Below are 25919 nucleotides of genomic sequence, written 5' to 3'. Positions count from 1 at the left end.
CCCATTGGAACCCAACAAGGCACTAGAGGGCGTATCTTTGCACTGCAGACTAAGGAACAGGAGCAGGATCCCTCTGAGATCCAAGGTACGCTACAATTATATAGTACCTACGTACAAGCTGTAGAGACCCGTATTTTATTTCCACAATTCTTTATGTTTTATGAAGGCATGAGTTGTGATATAAAATGGAGAATGAGTTCGGATGTCGAATGTGCTAGAATTTAGAAGTTCGGGATGCAATTGTAATATGCATGGGTGTATAAGTGAAGGTGTGTGTAGGGGATAATTTTCCCCCATCTATATTTCTTTTCTTTTCCGGGCCAGACACACACACACGTTTCTCTCTCTACTCTCTTGGCCGACTCTCTCTTTCTCACCTCTCCTCCAAACTTCTCTCTTCGATTTCATCGCCTTAGAATGAGATTTCGGAAAAATCCCAAGTACTAAAGTTGTTCTACGCGACGAGATCTTCCTATCGATCGAAGAAGAATCATGATCGGAGCACTTTGAGGTTTCCTCCATGTTCGGGCTTGCTTCTAACCTTCGAGGTAGAGATCTCCTGCCTTCTTTATATGTGTTGAGTGTTGGTTTGATGTGCAAGGATTAAGTTTGATCATCTATTTTGAGTCTTGAATAAATCTAGTGAATGCTGAAAATTTCGTGGGTTCCAGTAATCTGTCATTTTGGGGCTCTTCTGCTAGGAATCAATTTTTGGTGTCTTCATAACTGTTAAAGTGCGTTTCAATACGAAGATTTCGGTACCAAGATCATGCAAAACCGATAATCACACAATTAGTTATGGATTTTTGAATACTGGCTGTTTGCTGGATGTGCGAATCTGTGCGTGGCTGTCTTCTTTTAACTTTCTGGGCATGATGAACATTTTGGGTGGCTTTGGGTCTTTTACAGGAGCTGCATATTTAAGTTAAGAAGAGATTGGCGTTGGAAGCAAGTAATTTGGTTAAGTATACGATTTTTGGTAAATTTCTAAAGCAGGGTTGGTTGACAGGTGCGAAAATGGTTGCGAATCGGTTTTACTTTTGATTGTTGGGTTAACCTCCTCTCGTTTCTGAACCTGGAATTTTTATTGACTGTAGGGCTTGTAGTGGTGCAACTTTTGGCATTGGTTTCAATATTTTTGGGTTTAAGATGAAAGTGTTATGATTTTTCAATCAATTTTACTTGTTCCCGCGTAGAATCTGACAGCACCAGCGGACTTTGATAAAATGGCCATAACTCCTAGCTCAGGACTTGAAACAACACACCGTTTGTTTTGTTCGAAACTAGACACATAGAGCTTTCCAACGATACATTCCATGCTTCATGGGTAGGTCCGAGCGATAACAGTTTTGCATCCAAAGTTGACCCAAATTCTGCCTTTGCACCAGTTTCACTATTACGTTGAGCTATAATCGCAAGGCCCTAGTAAGGTTACTCGAACTCTGTTTTTGATGTATGACCTTCGGATCGAAGAAAAAGAAGTCTACTTTTCAGTGTTTTAAATGTCGTTCTTAAATTTATGTTATTTGATCGGATATGGTAAGAACTTTAGATGTGAATGATTAATTTCACCTATTGGATATGTGCGAATATGATGAGTTGATCTAGATTAATTATTGGGACATGAGAATTAGTGGGCATAAGGGTTAAATACTTATAAGCGATTGCAATAGAAAATGGATTAGATGGATGATACGACCGATGATAAATTAAGTTGTAGAATGTTTGACGCAATGTGTAAATTAATTATTTGATGTCTTTCCTTGAGTTTGAATATTTGGGCTTGCGGGATACTTGCAGTGAGTTAAACAGGATTTGGTGAATCACTTGGCATGAGTGCTTGGTTACTGAGCATTGATGGGTACTACATAGATGAGGATCTTTATAAGTATTTGCAAATTAGACCATTAATGGAGATGTCACCGAAGGTGGTCCATTAGGTGGTAAAATGAGATGTGAAATGAAGGGTTGATTTACTATGTGAAGGATGTGGGTTTTTATGCTTTCTTTATTGAAATGATGAAGATGAGATTATTTACGTGTAACTAAATCTAAGTATTGGTGTGAGAGATATGCTTTGCTATGAGTTGGGATTTGAGAAATGGTGGATAAAGAGATTGCTTGCTCAGTGAGAATATGTGACACTAATTGAACCATAATGAAGGGATTTCAATGGACGCACGGGGGTCCGAAAAGCCCGGAATTTGATGAAAGGATTTCAGTGGACGCACGGGGGTCCGAAAAGCCCGGAATTTGATGAAAGGATTTCAGTGGACGCACGGGGGTCCCAAAAGCCCGGAATTGAAGGAAAGGATTTCAGTGGACGCACAGGGGTCCTAAAAGCCCGGAATTGAATGAAAGGATTTCAATGGACGCACCGGGGTCCTAAAAGCCCGGAATTGAATGGACGCACGGGGGTCCTAAAAGCCCGGAATTGAATGGAAGGATTTCAGTGGACGCACGGGGGTCCTAAAAGCCCGGAATTGAATGGAAGGATTTCAGTGGACGCACGGGGGTCCCTAATGCCCGGAAGTGCACAAGAAAGCCACGGATCCTCCGAAAGGTGTGATGCCAGAACGAATATGGGACGAACGGAGTCCTTAATGTCCGGAAATGAAATTGAAACATGTAACATAGTGAAAACGGAGAATCTTGTTATTATTTAGCATCATACTAAGATTGAAATGTCAATTTGAGTTGGTAACTTAGATCGTCTAAGATGTCGATACTAGCTTATTTTCCTTCTCATCGACTTCCCAAGTCATTGGAGCTCGTTGTCCTAATATCGGTTGAGTAAAAGACGTGCGTGTGTGGGTGGGAACGTCAGTATTGGATAAATGGAGTTAAACATTTTCCAGCGTGAGTATGGTATTTTGAGTTTCACTTTTTGGCAAAACAAATATGCTTTTGGAAAATGTTTTTCCTTGGGATCAGTCTTCATTTCTGCATATAATTTAGGTATGGATATCTCTACGAGCTAGTGTAGCTCACCCTATGCTTTCAGGTACTCGCCATGACGCTTAGCTTGGATTACATGGAGTGCACATTGAGACGTCCCTTGAGAGCTTCATTGGAATCTTTAAGGAGGCGTCGTATCATCTAGTCTAATTCATGTTGTGTACTTTACTCACAATTGAAGGTTGTATCTTTTGGTTAGAACATATGTAAAGCTAGGTATAAACTCCTCTCTTTGATTATTGTGAAGCCCTTTTAATGGAATACGTTTGGGAGACTTTATGAAAAAAAAAAAATTTAGAGAGAAGAAGAAGAAGAGACTTTGATTCTTTGTTTGGATTGGCTTGACATTTAATGGTAAATATAGTTGAGAAAAAGACTTTTGTTTGTAGAAAATATATTATTATTTTAGTTAAAAATCGAGGGCGTGACACAAGCCTTATTCGATACTGGAGCATCGCATTCCTTTATATCCGCTGCTTGCGTAGCCGCTCTAGCACTAGAAACCGAACCCCTAAGTATGAGTACGAAAGTAACCTCACCGTTGGGGGGAAGTATAGTCATTAGTCTAGTATGTAGAGGGTGCGAACTAGAAGTAGCCAACCTACATCTGCCTGCGATCTTAGGGTCATTAACATGGCGGATTTTGACGTAATCCATGGGATGGACTAGCTATCAGCACATTGAGCAGGCATAGATTGTCACCTATTTGTCTCTTTTATGTCTTTTGCCTATATCTTTTTGTGTGGATCTTGAAAAATATGCAATATAGATCTTGTTTGATAGATATCAATTCATTCTATAATAAAAAGTTTTCAAAATTATGAAAAATATTATAGATTGAAAGATATAAGCAATTAAAAAATGACACGCAATCCAAAAATGGACAATAAAAATGAGACGGAGGGAGTAGTTTTGCGACAATTTTTTTAAATTATTGATTTTATTTCAACCAGAGAAATCAGAAAAATAAGAAAATTTGAACTACATTTGAAAATGTTCAGAAAAAGAAAAAAAACTTATCCAAAAAATTTATATGTTTTGCTTAGCAAATATTTTTTATATGTTTTGGATTATTTTTGTCTTTAGCGAACTTTTTTACAACTTTGATCACAATTTTACAATATACATTCATCTCGTTGGGAAAACCGATAGTCCACGCAAAAATTGAAGCAAAAAATAAAATGCGAATTCAACAAAAATTCAAAAAGACCGACAAAAATACAGAAACGTAAAATACCAAAAATATAGCATGAAACATTTGAATTAGGAAACTATACTAAACATTCTTATTTTTTGATTTTATGAGCAAATGTTATATGCATTTTTATAAAAACGAATAAATTATGACTTCAAATGTGTAGTGTAATGTTTTCTTGTGGACCATTATAGATAACTTCGGTAAAAACACGTAAATAGTAACCTCTTTTCTAGTTTTTAAGTTGTTAAAGGAATCTTAAAAATAGTCCTGGAATCTTCTATTTTAAATCTGGGTTTATGTATGGCATTACCTAGAAGGTATGCTCCTGGCTTGGGGTAAGAAATAGGTACTGTTTGGTTGTGGGGGAAAGGATAGGGTAGGGTAAGGTGGGGTGGTTGGTTGTGGAGATAAGAAAGGAGAATTCAATCTTTGCAATAGAATAGTGCATTTTTGGCATTTCAAATTCCAAAAAGGCTGACATAACGCAAATCAGTTAATACCTTTAATGGTAACATAACGAAGGGAAGGTAAGTGCATATTGTCAGGAAACAAAGGAGGTATCTATTATTGTTAGAAACCTCAAGGGAGGTCAGTGTAATTTCAGAAACCTCAACTGCACAGTTTCGCCCATACGAATCCAAAAATAATATTTATCGATATTTGTTGGAGCTGATTTTTTACAGGGCCTCATAAAATATTATTTTTAAATTTTATGAACATCTTTTTGTATTTTTGTGGGACCTGAGTTGGGCTCCACAAAAAATGTAATGGATGGATGTAGTGTACCTAGACTTATTGTTGAAGATTAATTATGGAAAATAATTTCCCCTTTTCTTGGGCCGAACTAATCTCCATAGAACAATTATTTGGCGTATCTCACTCCACTTGGATTTTAAATAATCGGACCTTGCTCCGAATTACAAAATTAATGTGGCCCATTAATTTTTTAGCCCAAGAAACTCATAAATATTGGCCCAATTTAATTAAACTTTAATTAAATGGCCCTCCAGCACTGGCCCAAGGTTTGGTGCAAAAAATGAGTGTAAACATGTGTAATTATATGTTGTGTTAAGCGGTCAGTGGCAATCAAAGATAATGTCAGATGATAACTAAAAAAGAAATTGTTCTTTTTTGTCAATCGATAAAAGTGATCATTTTACCTCTTAATGAGATAAAAGAGTCCTGGCCAACTGAGCTTGTCCCAATTGGTTGTTTATTGATCCCTCTTTTAATTAATAAAATATATGCGACCGATTGAAATGATAAAGCTACCCATGGCAATTAATTGTGGTTAAAGATATGTTTTGTTTTGTGGTTACAATTTTTTTTAATCATAATCCTGCCTACAACATGCTATAGTCAGTTATTCACGATTGGTTTGAACATCGTATGGTGACCAATATTGAACGCATGTAAAACCACTATCCCACATTTTGGGGTCACCAAAGTTATATTTCTCTTCTTCTAAGTGTAGCTCAATGTAATAATCAAAAGTGAATAATTAAAGGGGAATTTTTAGGCCGGCCCCAAAAATTAGGTTCGGACCTAATTCAGTCCCGCCCAAAATATTCTCTACGCCCTTAGTCTCGGCGCATCATTATGGACAAAAATATCCCTCGTGGACCAACACACGAATCCTGGATCCAAAAAACATGTCGCGGGTCATGTTCGCGAACTCTCTTCCTACTGCTCAACAAAACCCTAATTCAATCTCTCGAAATTCAAAATTAAGCTTACACAACTCTCTCTCTCTCTCTCTCTCTCTCTCTCTCTCTCTCTCTCTCTCTCTCGTGCAATCATTCATCTTCAACATCATTCATCTCCAACATTGTTAATCCTCTTCAATCTACAGCGGTAGCAAGACTTCAATATGGCAAAGAAAGGTATGTCATTCGACTGAACCCAATTACTTATGCCACTCTAGAGATTGGATTAGGGTTTTGTTGAGCGGTAGGGAGAGAGTTCGCAAACGTGACCCGCGACGTGTATAGGGGAAACTGTACAATAAAGCATATCGAATGTCTATGCGAACTGTACATCTCTATGTGAACTGTCTATGAGAAATGTATTTAATCACATGCGAACATACTATGTGAATATTTTAACAAAACCTACGCCGACATTGTGTATTTTTTGTGAAAACTTTCTATGAGAAATGTGTTTTTTCTATTGGAACTTTGCATTTTTCTATGAGAACGGTATATTGTCCATGAGAACTGTCTATGTGAAGTGTGTTTTTTCCATGGGAACTGTGTATTTTTCTATGAGAACTGTCACTACGAGAGAATATGCTATTTGCATCGGCAGGGACACCTTTTTGCGACGGGACCTGTTTTTTGCATCGGCAACGCGTCAACATTTTGGAGGAAGAAAATAGTGGGGTCTCAAAAAGTTTTTTGCGTCGGCATGTGCCGTCGCATAGTAATTGCATCGGCGTATGCTGTCTCTAATAGTTTGTTTGCATCGACATTCTTCCCGACTCAAAAAATTTGAAAATCATAAGGTTATTAGCATCGGGTGGTCGTGCCAAAGCTAAAAACATTTTTTTTTCTGGCCGGCCAACGCCATCGCCATCGCCAATGGTTCACATATATGATATATCCTTTGTCTTTTTGCATCGGGGGTATGCCGTCACAAAAAAAGTGAACACCATTCACCTGGGAGCTTTATGTACATTGGCCATGCATCTAATACTACAAGCTAGCCTGCATAATTTTCTGGATATATAAAACACCACCACTCCATCCAAAACATGTTTATAATACAAAAACCATCATTAATCAAAAAACGTAGCCAATATTCACAACTTACCCATTCATATATATATATATATATATATATATATATATATATATATATATATATATATATATATATATATATATAATAGTACTCAAATACTCTCAGGAGTAATATGTTTCGGAAATAAAAGCTAAAATAGACATAGCCAATATATAGTACGTCAAACAAAACAAGAACCTCAGTTTAGTTTGTTTAACACTACAACGTAAAATAAGTTTAACCCAAAATATTGCATCTTCTTGATCGTTGCACAGTTAAGTCCTCGACAAAATAGGAACCTCGGTTAGAATGCAAAATAAGCGGAACCCAAAATATTGCATCTAGCTTGTTCATCGTTGCACACTTTATTCCTCGACAAACACTTGAAAAAGAAAATATACAATAATAAGATCTGATATATGCATTTCCAATCACATGAAACAATAATAGTTTATCGTAATTGACATACATCACAAGACCTCCAAGCAACAGCACAGCCAACAGCTTCTCCAACTGTGCGAAATTTTTTGCGAGGTCTTTCCAAAGAAGCATTAGGTATTTTTGCTTTTTTAACGAGCACTTTCCAAAAATCAGAACCCAATGGCTTTCCATCTACTTTCACCAATGGGTCCTTACTAACAACAATTCCCTCTACCACATTGTGTTTTGGAATAGTGTAACTCACCAAGCATACTTTTTCATGACCATCCTACAAAGCAAGGTTTAGTACCCACATTTTTATACTTAGCAAATAAGAGACCATAGTGATAAAAGAAATCAGCTAGACAAAGATTCAGGTCCCATCATCAAGGCAATGTAAAACCACCTTGAAGATTGAAGTGGCTGGTTCTGTTCCAAGTTTGAAGAGCAACTGGTCAAGTTGTCGAGTATATATACATATATTGAAGCTGAGTGTAGAATTGATTATACAAGCAAAGTAATTATGATCGTGATGCTAAAGGACCTCATGGGAAATGCAGCAAATTAAGATCACATGGGGTTATGCATCCAGATTTTTGTATACTTAGTTTCCGTAGCAGATTTTTTTTTTGTTTATGTGGCAGTTTCCCTTTTCCTGTTTCCCCCTTCTTTTTTTGTCTGGTTGCTATGGAATCTTCGTACACATCCCTATGATTTCATAGGACACTTTCATGCCCGTTAATGATCGGCAGCGACAGAGCAGAGACATGAGAGGATGGACATGGTTCTTGGATTTTGGGGGATTCTTTGCTACTTATGTTTCATGTGGTGAGTATCGAGATCATTTTAGCTGCGCTACTTTAGATACAGTACTTGGGGAAGCCATAGGGTTTAGAAATTTTGGAAGGATGTTTGGTAGGCCTTTTATGAAGATGATTCAACTTTTAATGCCATTGGTCCATTGCAATTGCAATATGTCCTATCTAAAGCATGTTCCACGTATAGTGCTTATAGGTCACAACAATACAAGGCTGAATTTGTATAATGTTAAATTTTGGTGAGCCAAAATGCCTCTCTGGTGGGAAATCATAGAGAGAATGATTGACTTACCTACCAAGGAGACAGCACGACACAACCATACACTACTTTAATATACTACTAAACGAAACTTTTATACTATACCCTATACTATAGTATAGGCACAGTTGTTGATCCAGCAGCAGTAGAATCAAAGGATACAGTTAAACAAAGTAGCTAATACTATACCCTATACTATAGTATAGGCATAGTTGTTGATCCAGCAGCAGTAGAATCAAAGGATACAGTTAAACAGAGCAAGCTACTAGGCAGTGTACTATACTAAAAGAAACATATTATAACATATAGAACATTCATTTCACTAGGGTACAAAACATTCATTTCAGTAGAGGATAAAAAATGTTGAAGAATCATGGACTGGCAGTTTTAGATGACAGGAAAATTTTTAATATGTCCTTTTCAAATAGCTTGCATTCCATATTCACACAAACGACGTGAATGAGGCGAGGAATTGCATCATGCATTGCTTATTGCACTTGGCGTTCTGTATGCATCTCACCTTTCTCTCTTCTACTTTCTTTTCTTGCTCTTCTCCTTTTGCTATATCTATGAGGTTGTTTAAGATGGCTCAACATTGTGCAATTTCGAATAAGGCATCTACGCGAAGGAGTGATCTAAATGTAACAGATTCTTGCCCCTGACCCAAGCAAGTTACTGGGGAAGGGTACTTCTCAAATTTTAGACCAAAAGCAACAGACAACAAGGTCAAAAATAATTCATGGGCCGGTTTAGTTGAGGAAGATATTTGCCACAATATTAATAGATATCATGCAGAGCACTTAGATGAAAGAAGCAAATGTACAAGCCCAGTTTATCGCCAGCAAGGCATAAACTACTTGTTGCAAGCGACTGTAAGCAAGTCAGTAGGAAGTGGTATTTTGTACGACATGAAACTACATCTTAGGCAAAAATGCAAGAACTGAACTGAGCTCAACTTTTCATGCATTTACTGGGACTTAAACTGAACATACCAGTCCATCAAGTTGTGGAGAATGTGTAGGCAAAGGAGAGAAACCTTGGTCACCATCTTGGAAGTCATTCGAAACCTATAACATACCAAATACCATTTGTCACTATGACATGCTTTAAATCTATATACAAAAAAAAATTCAAACATTTAGAAACCACCTGTTCAGTCTGATTTGTCCCTCCGTAGGTCTGAAATAAGGCCATTTGAGCTCCCATACGCCCGAGATGAGCCATCAACTTCTCATTAAGCATACACTCCATCTCTCCTACGAACCTCTGCTCAATCTCTCTTCTGAGCCTCTGTTCAATCTCACTATTTAGCCTTTGCTCAATCTCTTGAGTGGCTTCACGTACTTGCCTAGTGATCTCATTGAGATGGAAGAAGAGGAGGCATGTGACGATCGAGAAGACTGGCCATAAACTGCGCTATGAGGCACACCGGCACCATAGGTTTTGCAATAACCATGTCCATCCTCTCCTAACACATCATGGAAAATCTTGTTTCAAACCTTTGTTGTCTGAAGTGAGTCTGATATTTCAGCAAGGTTTTGATTAAATTCTTCCTACAATTCAACAACATAGAAGTGAAGCCACATAATTTAGACATAATAAAAAATAGACAATTAAAAAGGTCACTCATACCACAACGGCCTTCATGTCTGGGTCATTTTCGTCACGTGTCTTGATGAAGACACCCATTTTGTTTGTGTTCTCTCCATTTGCACTCATCTAATTTCATCCAACATAACCAAGTAAAATAAGTTTGTCAACTATGCAATACCTCATGCCTAATCTGGGAGAAATGTGTCCGCCCAGTCCTATGATATGGACCACGCCACTATCGATTTTTGGAGTTCCTGCTTGCTATTAACTGCGATATGAAAACCCTACTCAAGACTGAAACACAATTAATGTAATCAATTTTATAAATTTACAACTATTTACTCAAATTATATACCTTGGCATCCTCAGCCCTCCAATAGCTCACAAGTTCTTTCCACTGATCTGGCAATACTCTCTTAGGCACTTTCAACACTATATCTGGATCTTCTTCATGTTTAGTATAATATTTATCCTTTGTCTTAGCCTTATGATCTTTCCATAATTTGTTACATGAACGCATGGCTATTGGCTGAAAGTTTGCCGGACAATCCTCAATGTTATCCTACGAAGCACAACTACATATATTAGAAGAGATCAAATATATGTAAACAGAAAAATTCAAAAAATATTACATATACCTCAATCTCCTTCCAAATAGCGCTTTTGGTCTCTTCAGGTACTGAATTCCAATCAAGATAAGTCAAGGGAACTCGATGGGGGTTGCGTACCATTGTGCCCAGTTGTCCTTTCAATCGGCTGCCTTCATCTCTCAATGGCTGGAAATCATTATCGAACATGATTTTTAGTTTAGTTCCAGTACCCCATTGGTGAATGCCCTTAGCACTGCCTCGATCACACATCTTCATAGATGTCTCCGGAGTTGAAAAATCAGTTGGTGGTAACTTGTAATAATCAAGGGGCATAGCATTGAATTTGATTTCCATGTCATTCACTTTCAGTAGGTTAAAGAACAAAAAAAAATTTGAGCCTATCATGTGCTTCCATCCTAAAAAAATAATACGTACCCGTTTCATTTGAAAGCGGTTGTATTGGCTGAGGCAGATGTGGAGCCTGAGATGGTTGCGTTACTTGAGATGGTTATGCATCCTCCAACGGTCACGGTGTTGGATCCTCCTGTACCACCTTGGATAAACTTATTTGTACTGCCTCAGCCATTGTGCGAGGTTGTTTACTAGCCTTTCTCTTAGCCATGGTTGCCTTTCCACAATATCTTGACTTGACAACGACGTTAGAATTTTGTCCAATGCAAATGATAAGTGATTACATAGACACAATGGTGCAAGGCAAACATACTCTCCCAAAAAAAAAAAACACCAATAACATGTACATGCAAGAAATATAACACAATATAATTTGATTCTCATACCAACACTACAACCCTCTTCAAAACCAATACTCCACAAGTCAAGTCATTTGAATCCAAGTCTGAGCCATACTCATATCAAAGCAAATAGTTGACAAAGAAAGATACCATAAGCTTAACAGTCTACAAGAAAGGTAGCTTGTTCAAAAAAGAGAAATGATAAGGAGACGAATAAACATACATCCCTACATCCAAAATCATTACCCCCTAAGCCTAAACATCTTCATCAATGATGTCACCTTCTTCTCCTTCCCTCACCCAACCAATATCTTCATCTTGGCGCCCTGTGTTCTCTTCCCAATTGCTGGCTCAAATAGGGATCTACTTGGGGATCATCGGAATGCATATCATATAGCTCTCTCTGAGACATCTTTATAACTACTTGCCAATCAGGTTCGATCGGATCTGGAACATACCAAATCTGTTCTACTTGGGAAGCCAATATGTAAGGTTCATTGGCAGCTTGATCCTCTCAGTACAACAAATGGTTGAAATTGACCAATGTAAATTTGAAGGCGTCTTCTTTCTTCCCATGAATATTATCAATCCAGTCACACTTGAACATAACGTATTTTGTATCATTAGTGTATCGAATTTCCACAATGTCAGTGAGCCATCCATAGTAGTATACTGGTCCTACCCGAGGATTTTTGTCTTTCCTACTCGCATAACTCAATGTATTTGCTTTTAAAGCTACACCACAATTTTGAGTTGAACGATTGTCATCAATAGATTTCACACGAAAATGAAACCCATTAATAACATAGCCACTAAAAATCCTTGCGATGGTATGAGGACCAATAGCCAACTTACGGATTTCTTCAGAAAATGTGGGGTTGCTTGTTCTCAGCAAAAGTTGGACCTATTGAAAATCATGTTGAAGTCAAAAAATTATGATATAGGGGCATAATTATGTTTGATTGTGACTTATGGAAAAATACATACATGGTCCTTGAACCAAGCATGAAATGTTTTAAAATGCTCCCGTTGAATTTGATGATCATCAGCTCGAGGCATCTTACTTTTCAGAAATTCAAGGTGCTTCCTGTGTAAAGTTAAAATACACATTAAAAACTACCAAAAATAAATAACTTAAAACAAAGGATTAAGAGGGTAGTTAAACATACGTAATGAAAGGTGCAACTGAACTAGTGTTGAACAAAATATATCGATGAGCTTGTATCCATTCTCTATCATCAAGGTGAAATATCGTGTTTTCCCCCACACCCCGACCCATACTAACACAGCCATCATAGTTCCTCGCTGGACGATTCAATTTTGTTTCCACATCATTCAAATACTGCGCACAAAAATTCATACAATCTTCCATCAAGTAACCTTTAACTATTGAAGCCTTCGGATGAGCTTTATTCTGCCCATATTGTTTCAACGTAAGAAGGAATCTCTCGAATGGATACATCCATCGAAATTGAACCGGTCCAGCAATTAATGCTTCTTCAGCTAAATGTACAGCTAAGTGTTCCATTATATCAAAAAAGGATGGAGGAAATATTTTCTCAAGATGGCACAACGTCACTACAAAACGATCTTCAAGATATTCCAAGTCTGAAGCACGATTAACTTTGGAGCACAGTTGTCTGAAACAATTTCCCAATTCAATCAAGGGTTCAACCACCTTCTTAGGCAACGCTTTTCGAATGGCAATAGGTATAAGTTGTTGCATTAGAATATGGTTGTCGTGACTCTTAAGTCCCCCAATACTTGTATCGTCTAGGCGCACACGTCTTGAGATATTCGATGCATAATCATCTGGCATTCGAACTTCCTTTAATACTTTGAGAAATATCTTCTTTTCTTCTTTGCTCATTGTAAATTGTGCTGGTGGCATATATGCTTTCTTGGACCCTCTTGACTGCAAATGCAACGACTTTGTAATATTTAGAAATTCTAGATCATGCCTAGCACTAGGATTATCCTTAGATTTTCCTACAATTCCAAGTATTGTCCATAATATATTGTCACAAAAGTTCTTTTCCCCATGCATTATATCCATGTTGTGTCTGATTAAATTGAATTCCTAGTATGGTAGCTCAAAAAATATGCTCTTCTTTTTCCAATTGTGGTCTGAAGATGTAGCGGATTATTTTGCTTTTAATCTCTCAAACCGTACCTTAAGATCAAATATCTTGTATTGGGTAAGGATGCCTTCTGATTCAATTTGATTCAGCAACTCAGATCCAGATAACGGTTTAAGCTTGCTTCTCCATTCCCGTGTTCCATCAAATGACACTCTATCCTTTCGAAATTTATGATCACTTGGTAAGAATCCGCGATGACCCCTGTAGGATTGCTTTTTATCATGTTTCAACCGACAAGATACTGTGTTTTTATTGCATGAAGGACAAGCAAATTTTCCTTTGGTACTCCATCCTGACAAGTTGGCATATGCGGGGAAATCATTGATTGTCCACATCAAAGCTACATGCATTTGAAACATTTGGTTGGTTGATGCATCAAACGTGAGTTCTCCTTCATTCCATAATTCCAATAGCTCCTCAATTAATGGCTGTAAATACACATCAATCTTATCGCCTGGTCCCTTTGGGGCATCAATAACCAAAGACAAAAAAAAAGAAGGTTGTTTCATGAACAGCCATGGTGGTAGATTGTACATGACCAACATGACAGGCCAAGTGTTATGAGTTATGCTCATTGTTCCATATGGATTGAATCCATCTGATGCTAACCCAAGTCTTATGTTTCGAATATCACCAGCAAACCTGACATGTCGACGATCAAATTCCTTCCATGTAGGAGCATCAGCAGGATGCCTACGAACACCATCATTGGTTCGTCCATCAGCATGCCAACTTATGAGCTTGGCTGTTTCGAATGACGTAAAAAACCTTCGCAATTTTGACTTCAAAGGGATATACCTCATTTGTTTTGCAGCCCTTTTTTTTACCACATTTCTTGCCAGTTTTTGATCTAGTGATAGTCACTTTCCATCTAGATTCACCACATACGACACAAGCATCAAGATTTGCATGCTCGTTTCTAAACAACATACAACTTCTAGGACATGCATGCCACGTCTAGTACGTCAAGCCCAAATCATCAGTTATCTTTTGGGCTTCATAGTACGAATTCAAAAGATTCAAGGTCTCAGGGAAAGCCTCATGATAAAACGCAAGAAACTTGTCAATTGTCTTGTTTGCTAACTTATGAAGCACCTTCATATGCAGAAGTCGAACAATAAACGACAATGATGTGAAATTTTTACACCCAGGATACAACTCGGTATTTGCAGTTTGAGATACGCTGCCATTGCTTCATCAGGCCCTTTTTGAGGATCATTTGGAATTCGTTCACCATTCCTAACCCTTGTACTTGTATGTTGATTCCTTAGAGCATCACTTATCATTCCAACCATATCATCCCCAACTGTTGAGTTTTCAAAAGTTCCACAAGCTTGCTCTCCACTAAGAAAAGCATATGATTCCCCATGGTTTGTCCAATTTTTGTACTTCTTAAAAAATCCACAAGAGTAAAGATATTTCCTTACAGCTGCTTGAGGAAAACTATAGCGATTCTTCACATTTTCTACAAGGACAACTAATGAACGAATCATCAAGCTTATCAGTGTATGCAAACTCAAGAAATCTGTCAATCCCATCAAAGTAGTCCCTCGACATCCCCGGTAAATCAATCCAAGTCTTGTCCATGTTTCTACTTCCCTCAATTATTTCTGTGGACAAACATGTACATTATGCATATACAGACACACAAATGCATACTAGACACCTACTCCAAAAAAATCAAGTATGCTCTCAGTCGCTTAATTGAGGAAAGAAAAATAAAGAGAGATAATGCAACATACGAAAAAGGTCACACTTGAACGGGAAAAAAAGCCAAATAGAGGACACAATATTAAGCAAATCACGCAAACCTACGTGAGTTCCAGTAGTCCCCCTAACCATATACACAGAAATAGATAAACGTTTCTAAGTCTTGATCTTGATGGAGGTTTAGAGCTAGGCCTGCTAAGTATTCTACCCAAGAATCCAGGCCATGAACAGAATTTGAACTGTCCTCATAACTTTAGGGTTGTAAATGTTTTCTGGATTTAGAAAATAGAAACACTTTCTAGCCAAGTAGTAATTATTTTCAATTAAACACGAAAAAACATTCTTCATTGAACTTCCAAAACTATTTAATCTTAACGAATCGTAAGTATAAAGATGATTTTGTGACCTACATAAATTTCAAACACCACTAATAAAATGCAGGTCCAATATATTCATTCCAACAGATTATGTTGACGGAACATGCTCTTGTCTTCAATCCACATTTTTTATTGACAGAGACACAGAACTATTGAATTCCATGTACAAAAATTAGCAGCAGTAGAGACACCAAAAATTTGCGGCAAAGCATCAAAACGCATAAGACACCAACAAGAATCATAACCCTCACATATTAGCGAACAACCAATAGCAGTAGCATTCAGCAGCATTAAAAAAACCACAGCAGAAATCATTTTTAAGCAAAATAGAAGCCCACAAAACACCCACACCCAATAAACACTCGCCCAAAGCCCAACTTATAGAAATAAAACCTTTGAACCAACCAAAATAGACATCCCAATAGCTAACTCTAGCCCCTGACCTACCATACAAAACTTCTAATGAAAAGACTCCAATCCAACCAAAATGAATACCCTTCCCTCCATCTGAAACCTGGACCAAACCACCCGATACCCCAAATCACCCCCAACACACTCTCCCACCTCAACTCCCTGCTCCACACCCCACACCACCCACAACATAAGCTGTGGTGTTGTAAGGAACAGTTCAGCATGCTACGGTGTTCCTTTGAAGAAGAGCATATTCTTCGAAAGTTTGTCTCTTTTCCTTGCCTTTCATTCTGCTTCATGGCTTTTCATGTTGCTTATGTTAGGCTAGGCCCTAGGATTTTGTCCCTATGAGGAACATAAACTCTAAGCCTAGCTCTATATTTTGTTTCTTTCGATGAAAAACCTGTTTTTTTTTTTTTTGCTTCTTTTGATTAAAAAAAATGTTTTCCTTGTATTACAGTTTATTAGACTATTATTCTCACTATCAATAGATAAACATGAATTTCTTTGGTATCCAACCCCACAGCCACATCACATTCCAGATTATCCACATGCATACGATGTTGACATTTTGCATTTTTCTATTTCTAAGTGGATTCTTCAATCTCAACAACAAAACTAAAATACTAAAAATTCTTAAAGAACTCTTATGAATATGTACATATACACACACACACACACATATGGGGATGGGGGCTTCTCTAGGTCTAATTAAAATAACTCCCAATCGAATTGGGTTCCCAGTAACAGTAGCATACATGTGATAAATAGCAATAAAGATTCAAAATACACAAAACCACAACTGGTGAGAGATTGGAAATAAATGAGTAGAATAAAGGTCCCCTTAGAGCATACCAATGGTGGAATCATGAGGTAGCAGGGAAGACGTACGTGGTGTTCAGCCCTGGAAAAGATTCTTGGGAGAGTTGAGGATTAGAGAGTTTGCTTGGTGGAATATCGACTCCTGAACCTAAAATTGAAGCATTAGAGAGTTTGCCTGGTAGAATCACGTACGTGAGAGAAATTGTCTTCATTGTCTTGTCGGAAACCCCTGTGTGGTCGTCGTTGAGGTGCTCTGGTGCTTTGTTATCTTCAATGAGAGAAAAGTTAGGGCAAAAGAAAAATAAAATCAAGAGGGTTTCGATAGGATTAAAACAAGAGGGTTTCGGAACCAAGAAAAGAAGAAGCATTAAAACACACCCAGCTAATTAAGAAACTTACCAGTGTATCCTCTCGATTTCGGTAGGATTCTTTGCCGAGATTGATTTCGTTTCGAAAGGATTCTTAGCCGATTGAAACACACCCAACTGATTAAGACTTGGAAAACACCGAGATAAATTTTGTTTGGTAGGATTCTTAAGCAGATCCCAGCAAAGTAAGGTGAGGAGTTCGACTTGGGGTTTTGGGGAAAACGAGTTTCGGCAGGATTCTTACCGATTTAAACACACCCAGGAAAATAATTGGGAGAGAAATTAGGAGAGATATTGATTTGGGGAACAGGAAACAATATTAATTTAATTCTCCCAAAAAATTTAGAACTTTTCGCCCCCTTCCCCCCGCCATTTCTTACCCGCCCGATCGCGCGTACACTTTTTTAGCGCTAAAAAGTTACTATTTGCATCGGGGTGTACCTTGCAGACGCAAAAAAAAAAAAATTCTATTTGCTACTAGGTTTTTGCGATGGCAACGTGGTGGACGCAAATTGACGACTTTTGAGTTGGGATGAGATGCCGTTGAAATTAAATTTTTTTTGCGACATCATTTTTTGCTGACGCAAAAAGATCGACAAAAAAAGCATATTCTCTTGTAGTGTGTATATGAGAAATGCGTTTTTTCTATGGAAAGTGTGTATTTTTCTATGAGAAGTGAAATGTGTATCAAAATTGTGTTTTTACTATATGAGAACTATGTACGAGAAGTGTTTATTTTTGTATGAGAACTGCATTAAGGCATATAAGGACTGTATATTTTCTATGGAAAGTGTATATTTTTCTATGAGAAATGTGTATTTTTTTATGAGAAGTGTTTATTTTCTATGATAAGTGTGTATTTTTCGATGGGAAGTGTGTATTTTATATGATAAGTGTGTATTTTTCTATAAGAAGTGTGTAATTTCTATGAGAAGTGTGTATTTTTCTATGAGAAGTATGTATTTCGTGTCAAAGTTAAACATTCTATGTGCTATCAATTGTATAAGAAGTGTTTATTTTTGTATGAGAATTGTGTTAAGTCATATGGAGCATTGTGTATTTTCTATGAGAAGTGTGTATTTTTCTATAGGAAGTGTGCATTTTTATATGAGAAATGTGTATTTTTCTATGAGAAGTGTGCATTTTTCTATAAGAAGTGTGTATTTCTTTTTGAAGTTAAACATTCCATGTGTTATCAATTGTATACCAAAGTACATTACAGAAAATGTGCATGATAACATATGCGAATTGTCTACGCGAACTATGTGTTATACCTATGATGAGCCAACGTAAACCCTCTATCTCACTTTTGTTCATATATTTAATAAGGCACAAGAAGACTTACACACAAGATTTCAAAACTTCTTACGAGATCAGACCAAGAACACTGACAATGGAGGAGGCAGGAGTCATTACAAGATTGAAATCTCAACCTGACAGGACAGCAACCTCAATGGTTAGCCAAGCATCACAGTCCCCTTTGCAAACTCAAGGAAAGAAACAACAGAGCCCAAAACAGAAAAAGGTGGTCAAGAAACGCCAAAGGCTTACCTAAGAATCAAAATCTGAACCAGACTCCCCAATCCAGACCCAGAAGCAAACCCGATGAAAGAAACAATAGAGCCCAAAACAGAAAAAGATGGCCAAAAAACACCAAAGGCTTACCCAAGAATCAGAATTAGAACCAGAACCAGAACCAGACTCCCCAATCCAGACCCAAAAGCAATGCACATTTAGGTCTAATGTAATAGGAACAGTGGGGCTATTGTCAAAACTGAACTTGAACAATGTCCACTTAGAGCTGTTGAAACAAACACCATTTTGGATGCCGATTGATGCCGTTAGGAAAGGCAAGTTGGCCAAAAAACTTGCATGAAGCGCGATAAACCCAGCCTGAGTAATATTGAGAACTATGATACCAATGACAGCAAGTTCCTCATTGGTGGTAAGAAGGTTGCCATAACAAAGAATGACATCAAGCTAATTTTTGGAATAGCTTGTGGGAACAAACCAATAGGAGATTTGAATAAGAAGAAAAGTGATGTTGCATTTGCAACATCAAAGCCCAAAATAGAAAAAGATGGCCACAAAACACCAAAGGCTTACCCAAGAATCAGAATCAGAATTAGAATCAGAATCAGAATTAGAATCAAAACCAGACTCCCCAACTTAGACCCAAAAGCAATGCACATTCAGGTTCAATATAGTAGGAACAGTGGGGCTATTGTCAAAACTGAACTTGAACAGCGCCCACTTAGAGCTGTTGAAACAAACACCATTTTGGATGCTGATTGATGCCGTTAGGAAAGGCACGTTGGCCAAAAAAACTTGCATGAAGCGCGATAAACCCAGCCTGAGTATTATTGAGAACTATGATACCAATGACAGCAAGTTCCTCATTGGTGGTAAGAAGGTTGCCATAACAAAGAATGACATCAAGCTAATTTTTGGAATAGCTTGTGGGAACAAACCAATAGGAGATTTGAATAAGAAGAAAAGTGATGTTGCATTTGCAACAAGAAGGGGGATACAGGAGGTAAGGATTGGTAGTAAAAAGATGAAGACATGATGAATGAAATACTGCAAAAAAAAAAAAAAGAGGAATCCATAACTGATGAAGACATCTGAGATGTAGTCCGCCTCATATGCATGTTCATTTGCCTGATGTTGTTCTTCTCCACATCAGGAGTCACCATTGCATGGACATATGTGCATTGAATGGAAAAAATAGAAGAAATAAAAGACTACGACTGGGCACAATCCATTGCAGAAACATTGAATACATTAATGCATAAGTTCCATGAAAACCAAGAGATGCAACAGGATTTGTGGTGGCATTAATGGTAAGATAAAACTATTTTTCTATGAGAAGTGTTTTTGGGTATTCTAATAATTTTCTTTTATTATAATAATTTCCTTTTACCTGTTTTTGTAGTACTGGATCTGTGAACACACGGATTTGATTCCCACGACATCAAAATGAATCAATTCCAAGGCTACAAAACTGGAACACCTTAGACCTGAAAAAAAGATTTGATGATTTTGAAGATTTGAGTAAAGTCAACATTAAGGTAAAAACACTAATCAAATGGCTTAACTTGGACACGATGATAAACACTTCTTATAGAAACTAAACAATTCTCATAGACAAATATACACGTCTCATAGAAAAATACCCATTTCTCATAGAACAAAATATAGTTACCATGGCAAAAACACAGTTCTCATACAAAAATACACACTTCTCATACACAGTGCTCATAGAAAATACACGGTTATCATATGAAAAACACAATTCTCATACAAAAAATACACACTTCTCAATAAAAATATACAATTTTGATTGTGAGTTCATATATTTCAGGTATATGAAGAGGAACTTCAAGAAACATGTCAAGATGCGCAGGTCTATAGCATGGCACACCCAGAAGTTGTAGATGACAACAATAGGGAAACTATATCACATATGATGTAGCATACACAATCTCCTCAAACTCCGGCAGTACAACGACTTGATGAGATACACTTAACTGAAAAACAACAAACATCTCCTCTTGTGTCAACATCATCTCCTGAGCAACAACAAGCAGTGTTCTCACAATCGCATTCAGGCGAGACTATGGTTCCAAGTACCTACCAACCTGTGGACTCCATTAATTTCAGTCAAGGCCTAATTAAAGAGCACAGCCAGATGGGTAAATTCTGTGACAGCTTACTAGAGGACAATGATCAATTTATCATCAAAGATCTCCAGCAACAAGTCCAAGATCTTCATAATCAAAAATAAATACTTGAACAACAAAACCACGGACTTAAAACGGACAAGGATGCAATGAAAAATCAGCTGGTGGAAATGGAAAAAGAACCCCATGCACTGAAAAAAAAAGTTGCAGAAGATAGTTACTATGTCCAACACAATCTTGTAGGACCAAGAACAACACAAGTTCCTTCTAGAGAAGACTGTAGTTTTGGAAAAAGACAGCAATGCAATGAAAAATCAACTGCTGGAAATGGAAAAAGAAAGGGATTCACTGAAAGAAAACATGCAGAAGATGAATACTATGTCCAACGTTTTGGAAAAGGACAGGAATGCAATGAAAAAACAGCTGCTGGAAATGGGAAAAGAAAGGGATTCACTGAAAGAAAAGCTGCAGAAGATGGATACTATGTCCAACAAAATCTTGAAGGCAAAAGAACAGAACACTGCAGATTTGGAAAAACAAAAACAAATGATGCTGCAACAGTTTGAAATTGAGAAGAACAAAATCGAAAAGGGCGTTAACATGCAAATTGAATCCCTAACAACTGAGATGGGCCAGCTGCAAAAGTATTTGAGCACAACCGAACAAAGGCACAAGGCTATAATTGATCAAAAGGATGCAAAAATAAGCAGCCTCACCAATAAGCTTTCCCTCACCAACAAGCGTTTCATGCAACCGCGACATACCAAAGAACCTCAAAAGCAATTACCAGCTATCGAGACTGATCCCTCTCTATTCACACAATGTAGTAAGGAAGCAATACATAACATCACACAAACGTACACTGATCAGAAGATTGAGCAAGTGGTGCATGAAGTTACACAACTATATGCTCCTGGCGGGAAAAAGTTTGAAGGGGACAACAACGATGAAAATGCAAAACAAAGACCATGAAGGCAAAACAAGGATGATGACTATTACAACGGTTCAATCACAAAGGATGGTCGTAAAAAAGAACAATTTGTCCTTGCCGAAACTAACTAGCCACAAATAGAAAACAAAAAACTTGACAACAAGATCGCTCCCCTGGAAAAAAAAAAAGGCAGATATTGTCCTTGTCTTGCTACTTGACCAATGCCAACAAACAATTAGAAAATTTTGGAAACTCAAGGAGGGATAGTAAAAATGCTAAAGCACACAATTTACTGTCATTAAATCATTTCAGATTAGCTAATGTTATGTATATCATGCAGTACACACATATGGGATTATGAAGACAATAGCCTGCGAATATATCAAGAAGATGTGAGGTTTCTGCTATGTGATCGAGAATTAACAGGCCAGGTAACACAAAGAAGTAACTCTATTTCTGAATTTTTAAGAGAAATGTATATGAGAACTATGTATTTTCTATCAGAACTATACGTGATAAACAAATTCTTTTTACATTCTAATACAGCCAATAGATGCCTACGTCCACTTGCTGACTACAACACTACTACCACCAACATCTGGACCATCCTTTTCATCGGGAATAGAAGATTCCCAACAAGATATGTCATTTGTCTTCAACAGCTTTGCCTCAGTAAGAAAAGAAAGCAATCTCTCATAATTCATGTAGCATACATTCACACTTAAGAAGTTGCCTAATTATCTTCTTACCAAACAAACCTTCCTTGGAAATGATCAAGACTCAGTTAACAGAGCACTTGATGTCGTCAGCTCAAAGATTTTGAAAACAAGAACAATCATTTTCCCAATATATGGTTCAAACCCAACAATGAAGAGCCGAATGACCTCTGCCACAAATCTGACAAACAAATTCAGATGATCCAGAACTGGCACCATAACCGTAGCCAAAGAACTGAGATCCAAAATTAGGTTTAAAACCTCTATTGCCAAAAGCAAATTGCTTTCAACCCCCCCCCCCCCCCCGTTTCCCGAATTTCCCCCGCCAACCCCGCAATTCCTTTGTTTATTTAATTGCCTTTATTTTATTTATTTCTTTATTTATTGAATTATAAAATTTAGGTTTTTAAAAAAAAATTAAGTGTTCCAAATTTCAATCCGTTTGAACCAGTGGGAAGATTTTAGTTTTTTGATCATTTTATCCTAAATGGTCATAATTAAATTTTGACTCTAGGGCTCTCGTTGATTAGCCCTAAGAAGGTCGTAGAATCAAATATCTCTTAGGGCTAATCAACGAGAGCCATAGAGTCAAAATGTAATTATGATCATCTAGGATAAAATGATCAAAAAACTAAAATCTTTTCATCGGTTCAAACAGATTGAAATTTGGAACACTTAATTTTTCAACCATATTTTTTAATACTTTGCTTGAGCTAGACACCATTGACCAAGAATGGAGGTTCTACATTTCCATTCGTAGACGAGGGAGACAACATAAATACTGTGATGCAGTTGTCAATCTAGTTACATAATCCCTCCTTATTCTAAGAAAAATATATGAACTTTTCTACTGTGTATTGTAGTCTACGTGAACAATCTATGTAAGTGTGTATCGTTAATGTATCCATGATCATATTCTGTAACAGAGAAAGAATGTCACAAACTACATTAACCAACAGTGCAAGAAGAAGATTAAAACATCTGCAAAGCTCATGGCTGATGCACTACAATAAGAACTAGGCTCATAAGTATCCTTAAACTTCCAAAACTTCTCACTGCATCTTATATAAGCCCCTAACATTAGTCTTGTATTCACAAGGTTGATTATGCAGTTGTTGTTGCCTACAATATTCGCCAAAAGCTAATGAAAAGACCAATTCAAAGCAACCTAACAAAGCAATAATGCCTTCAAATAAGAGCTGATATTGTGCAAGCATTTGTCAGTGACCCAAAGAGATCATGGACTTCAGAGATTTATTATAACAGGATCGAAAATCTCAGACTGCAAAAATATTATGACGACCAGGAGCTTCATGAAGAGAAGAAAAAGCAAGGATAGATTCAACTTACTCATCAAAGTTGGAAGTTTTGTTGTTCATGAGTTGTATAGTGGTTAATGAAGAAATACAATTGGAAGTTTTGTTGTTCATGAGTTGTGTATTGGTTAATGAAGAAATACAATCATCTTTCTCTGAACTCCATTTTTCATTGTTCACAGTTCACATAGCCTTATTTTGCAATTCGCATAGAAAAACACAGTTCTCATGCACACTTCTCATAGAAAAATTTGCAGTTCGCATAGAAAAAACATAGTTCTCATACACACTTTTCATAGAAAAATTCACAATTCTCATAGAAAAATACAATCATCTTTCTCTGAACTCCATTTTTCATTATTCACAGTTTCCATAGCCTTATCTTGCAGTTCGCATAGAAAAAACACAGTTCTCATAGAAAAATTTGCAGTTCGCATAGAAAAAACACATTTCTCACACACTTCTCATAGAAAAATTCACAATTCTCATAGTAAATAACCAATTCTCATAAAAAATTTGAAGGGTATTTTTATAAATCATAGCTTAAACGTGAAACCATCTTTTCTATGGCCTATAAATACCCCTCTTCATTTCCCACCCTCATCACAACTACGCCAAAAAAACTCCTAAAAATGGTAGAAGACTTGGCAAGACTAATCAAAGATGTTGTGGATGCATCACTAAAAGAGACCCGTGAAAAACTTGATGAAACCCAAGCCCGATCCTTGAAAAACCTAGACAACATCAACCTTCTCAAGAAGCAAGTGCAAATCTACAAAGATGGGAAGCTTGCCAAAGTGTTGGCAAAGGAAGCGGAAGAAGCCACTACTAGCAGAAACGTGCGACCAAGAAGACAACCACCAACTAACTAGGGATCTAATTTTTCAACCTGGCTTCTCTATGTTTTTTTTTTTCCTTTCTTAGTAGATCTCTTGTTTAACTCTGGTGCTTTCTTCGTATGTCTTCTCATTGTATTTGGATCTATCAATTCCATCTAGGATATATGTATTATAAATTTGGATGTTTTTCCTTGTTTATTTCTAATTGCCAAAAATACTTTATTATTTTTATTTTTATTATTATTTTTCAACCAAAGATCTCTATATTTTGTTTTTGTTGTTTTTGTTTTTTTATTACCTAATCGTTGCACCTTAAACCATTCACCACATGTATCACTACCACCTTCTCACTCCAATAAATACCTGAAAAGTTACAAAACCGCACATACCTTTTCATTTCCAGAGAGAAAGAGAGAGAAGAAATCGCATTGGCAAACTACTATGGCAGCAACAAATCACCACGCTCTGAACAACACACCACCGAACAACACTTCAGAAATCTCACCAATGGAGGATGCGATGAAGAAGATCATTGAGGAGCATGTGGCTCCTCTCAAAGCTGAAGTGGATCGCCTACATCGCCTGCACAGGATACAGATCATAGATCTTTTCCGCCTCAAGATCGAGATCAAGGCATCACTGGACGCTCACAGAGAAGAACGAGGAGGAAGAGAAAGAGGAAGAGGAAGATGCACAGTATAAGTTAGGGTTTGGTGGCCCAACCACTTTTTGGAAAGTTAGGGTTTGTAGTTGGGTTAAACCAGTGATGCTATAATTAGTGCTATCTGACTCTGATGATAATTAGGGTTTTCTGCATGTTAAGCTGGATTTCATCTATGTTAACACTTGTTTGCTATTTGTTACTATGGTTTGGTGTATGTTAATTTGTTGCATGTTGTGTTAGAATTTAACTTATCTTGGAAAATACACATTTCTCATAGAAAAATACACACTTCTCATAGAAAATAAACACTTCTCATAGAAAAACACACACTTCTCATAGAAAAATACACAGTTCTCATAGAAAAATTAACACTTCTCATACAAAATTGTCATATAGTAAAAATACAGTTTTGATAAACATTTGACATAGCTTCACCACACACTAAAATACACAGTTTCCATAGAAAAATACAGTTCTCATTACATAGTTCACATAGAAAAATACACACTTCTCATAGAAAATACAAAGTTCTCATAGAAAGTTCGCATAGCAATTTCACTCATTGACAGTTC

General features: G+C 37.1%; 2 protein-coding genes across 9 annotated transcripts; both read right to left on the bottom strand.

The window, feature by feature from the left end:
* Positions 1–7060: 7060 nt before the first annotated feature.
* LOC131326226 (uncharacterized) lies at positions 7061–17774 on the bottom strand. 8 transcript variants are annotated; one of them, XM_058358920.1, is made up of 7 exons: positions 10383–10544; positions 10206–10295; positions 10067–10153; positions 9584–9987; positions 9427–9501; positions 7407–7646; positions 7081–7320 (listed from the first exon to the last, which is right to left on the bottom strand). In XM_058358920.1, exons 4-7 carry the CDS (start codon positions 9683–9685, stop codon positions 7303–7305), a joined length of 435 nt encoding a protein of 144 aa, XP_058214903.1. In that variant the 5' UTR covers positions 9686–9987; positions 10067–10153; positions 10206–10295; positions 10383–10544; the 3' UTR covers positions 7081–7302. The 8 variants fall into 8 exon arrangements, 3 of the variants coding, with proteins under 3 accessions (XP_058214901.1, XP_058214902.1, XP_058214903.1); XR_009199937.1 differs by lacking the exon at positions 7081–7320 and adding an exon at positions 10666–10790 and having other exon boundaries at positions 7505–7646; positions 10206–10321; positions 10383–10602; XR_009199938.1 differs by lacking the exon at positions 7081–7320 and adding an exon at positions 10666–10790 and having other exon boundaries at positions 7505–7646; positions 10206–10311; positions 10383–10602.
* Positions 11884–14503, bottom strand: LOC131327634 (uncharacterized). The gene is made up of 3 exons (XM_058360779.1): positions 12539–14503; positions 12357–12456; positions 11884–12273 (listed from the first exon to the last, which is right to left on the bottom strand). The coding sequence occupies exons 1-3, from the start codon at positions 13423–13425 to the stop codon at positions 11884–11886; spliced, it is 1377 nt and encodes a 458-aa protein (XP_058216762.1). The 5' UTR covers positions 13426–14503.
* Positions 17775–25919: the final 8145 nt, after the last annotated feature.

The sequence above is a fragment of the Rhododendron vialii genome, chromosome 5a (assembly GCF_030253575.1).
Source record: "Rhododendron vialii isolate Sample 1 chromosome 5a, ASM3025357v1".
NCBI classification, from domain to species: Eukaryota; Viridiplantae; Streptophyta; class Magnoliopsida; order Ericales; family Ericaceae; genus Rhododendron; species Rhododendron vialii.
Note: the sequence above shows the minus strand (reverse complement) of the source record. Positions and strands in the feature narration are given on the sequence as shown.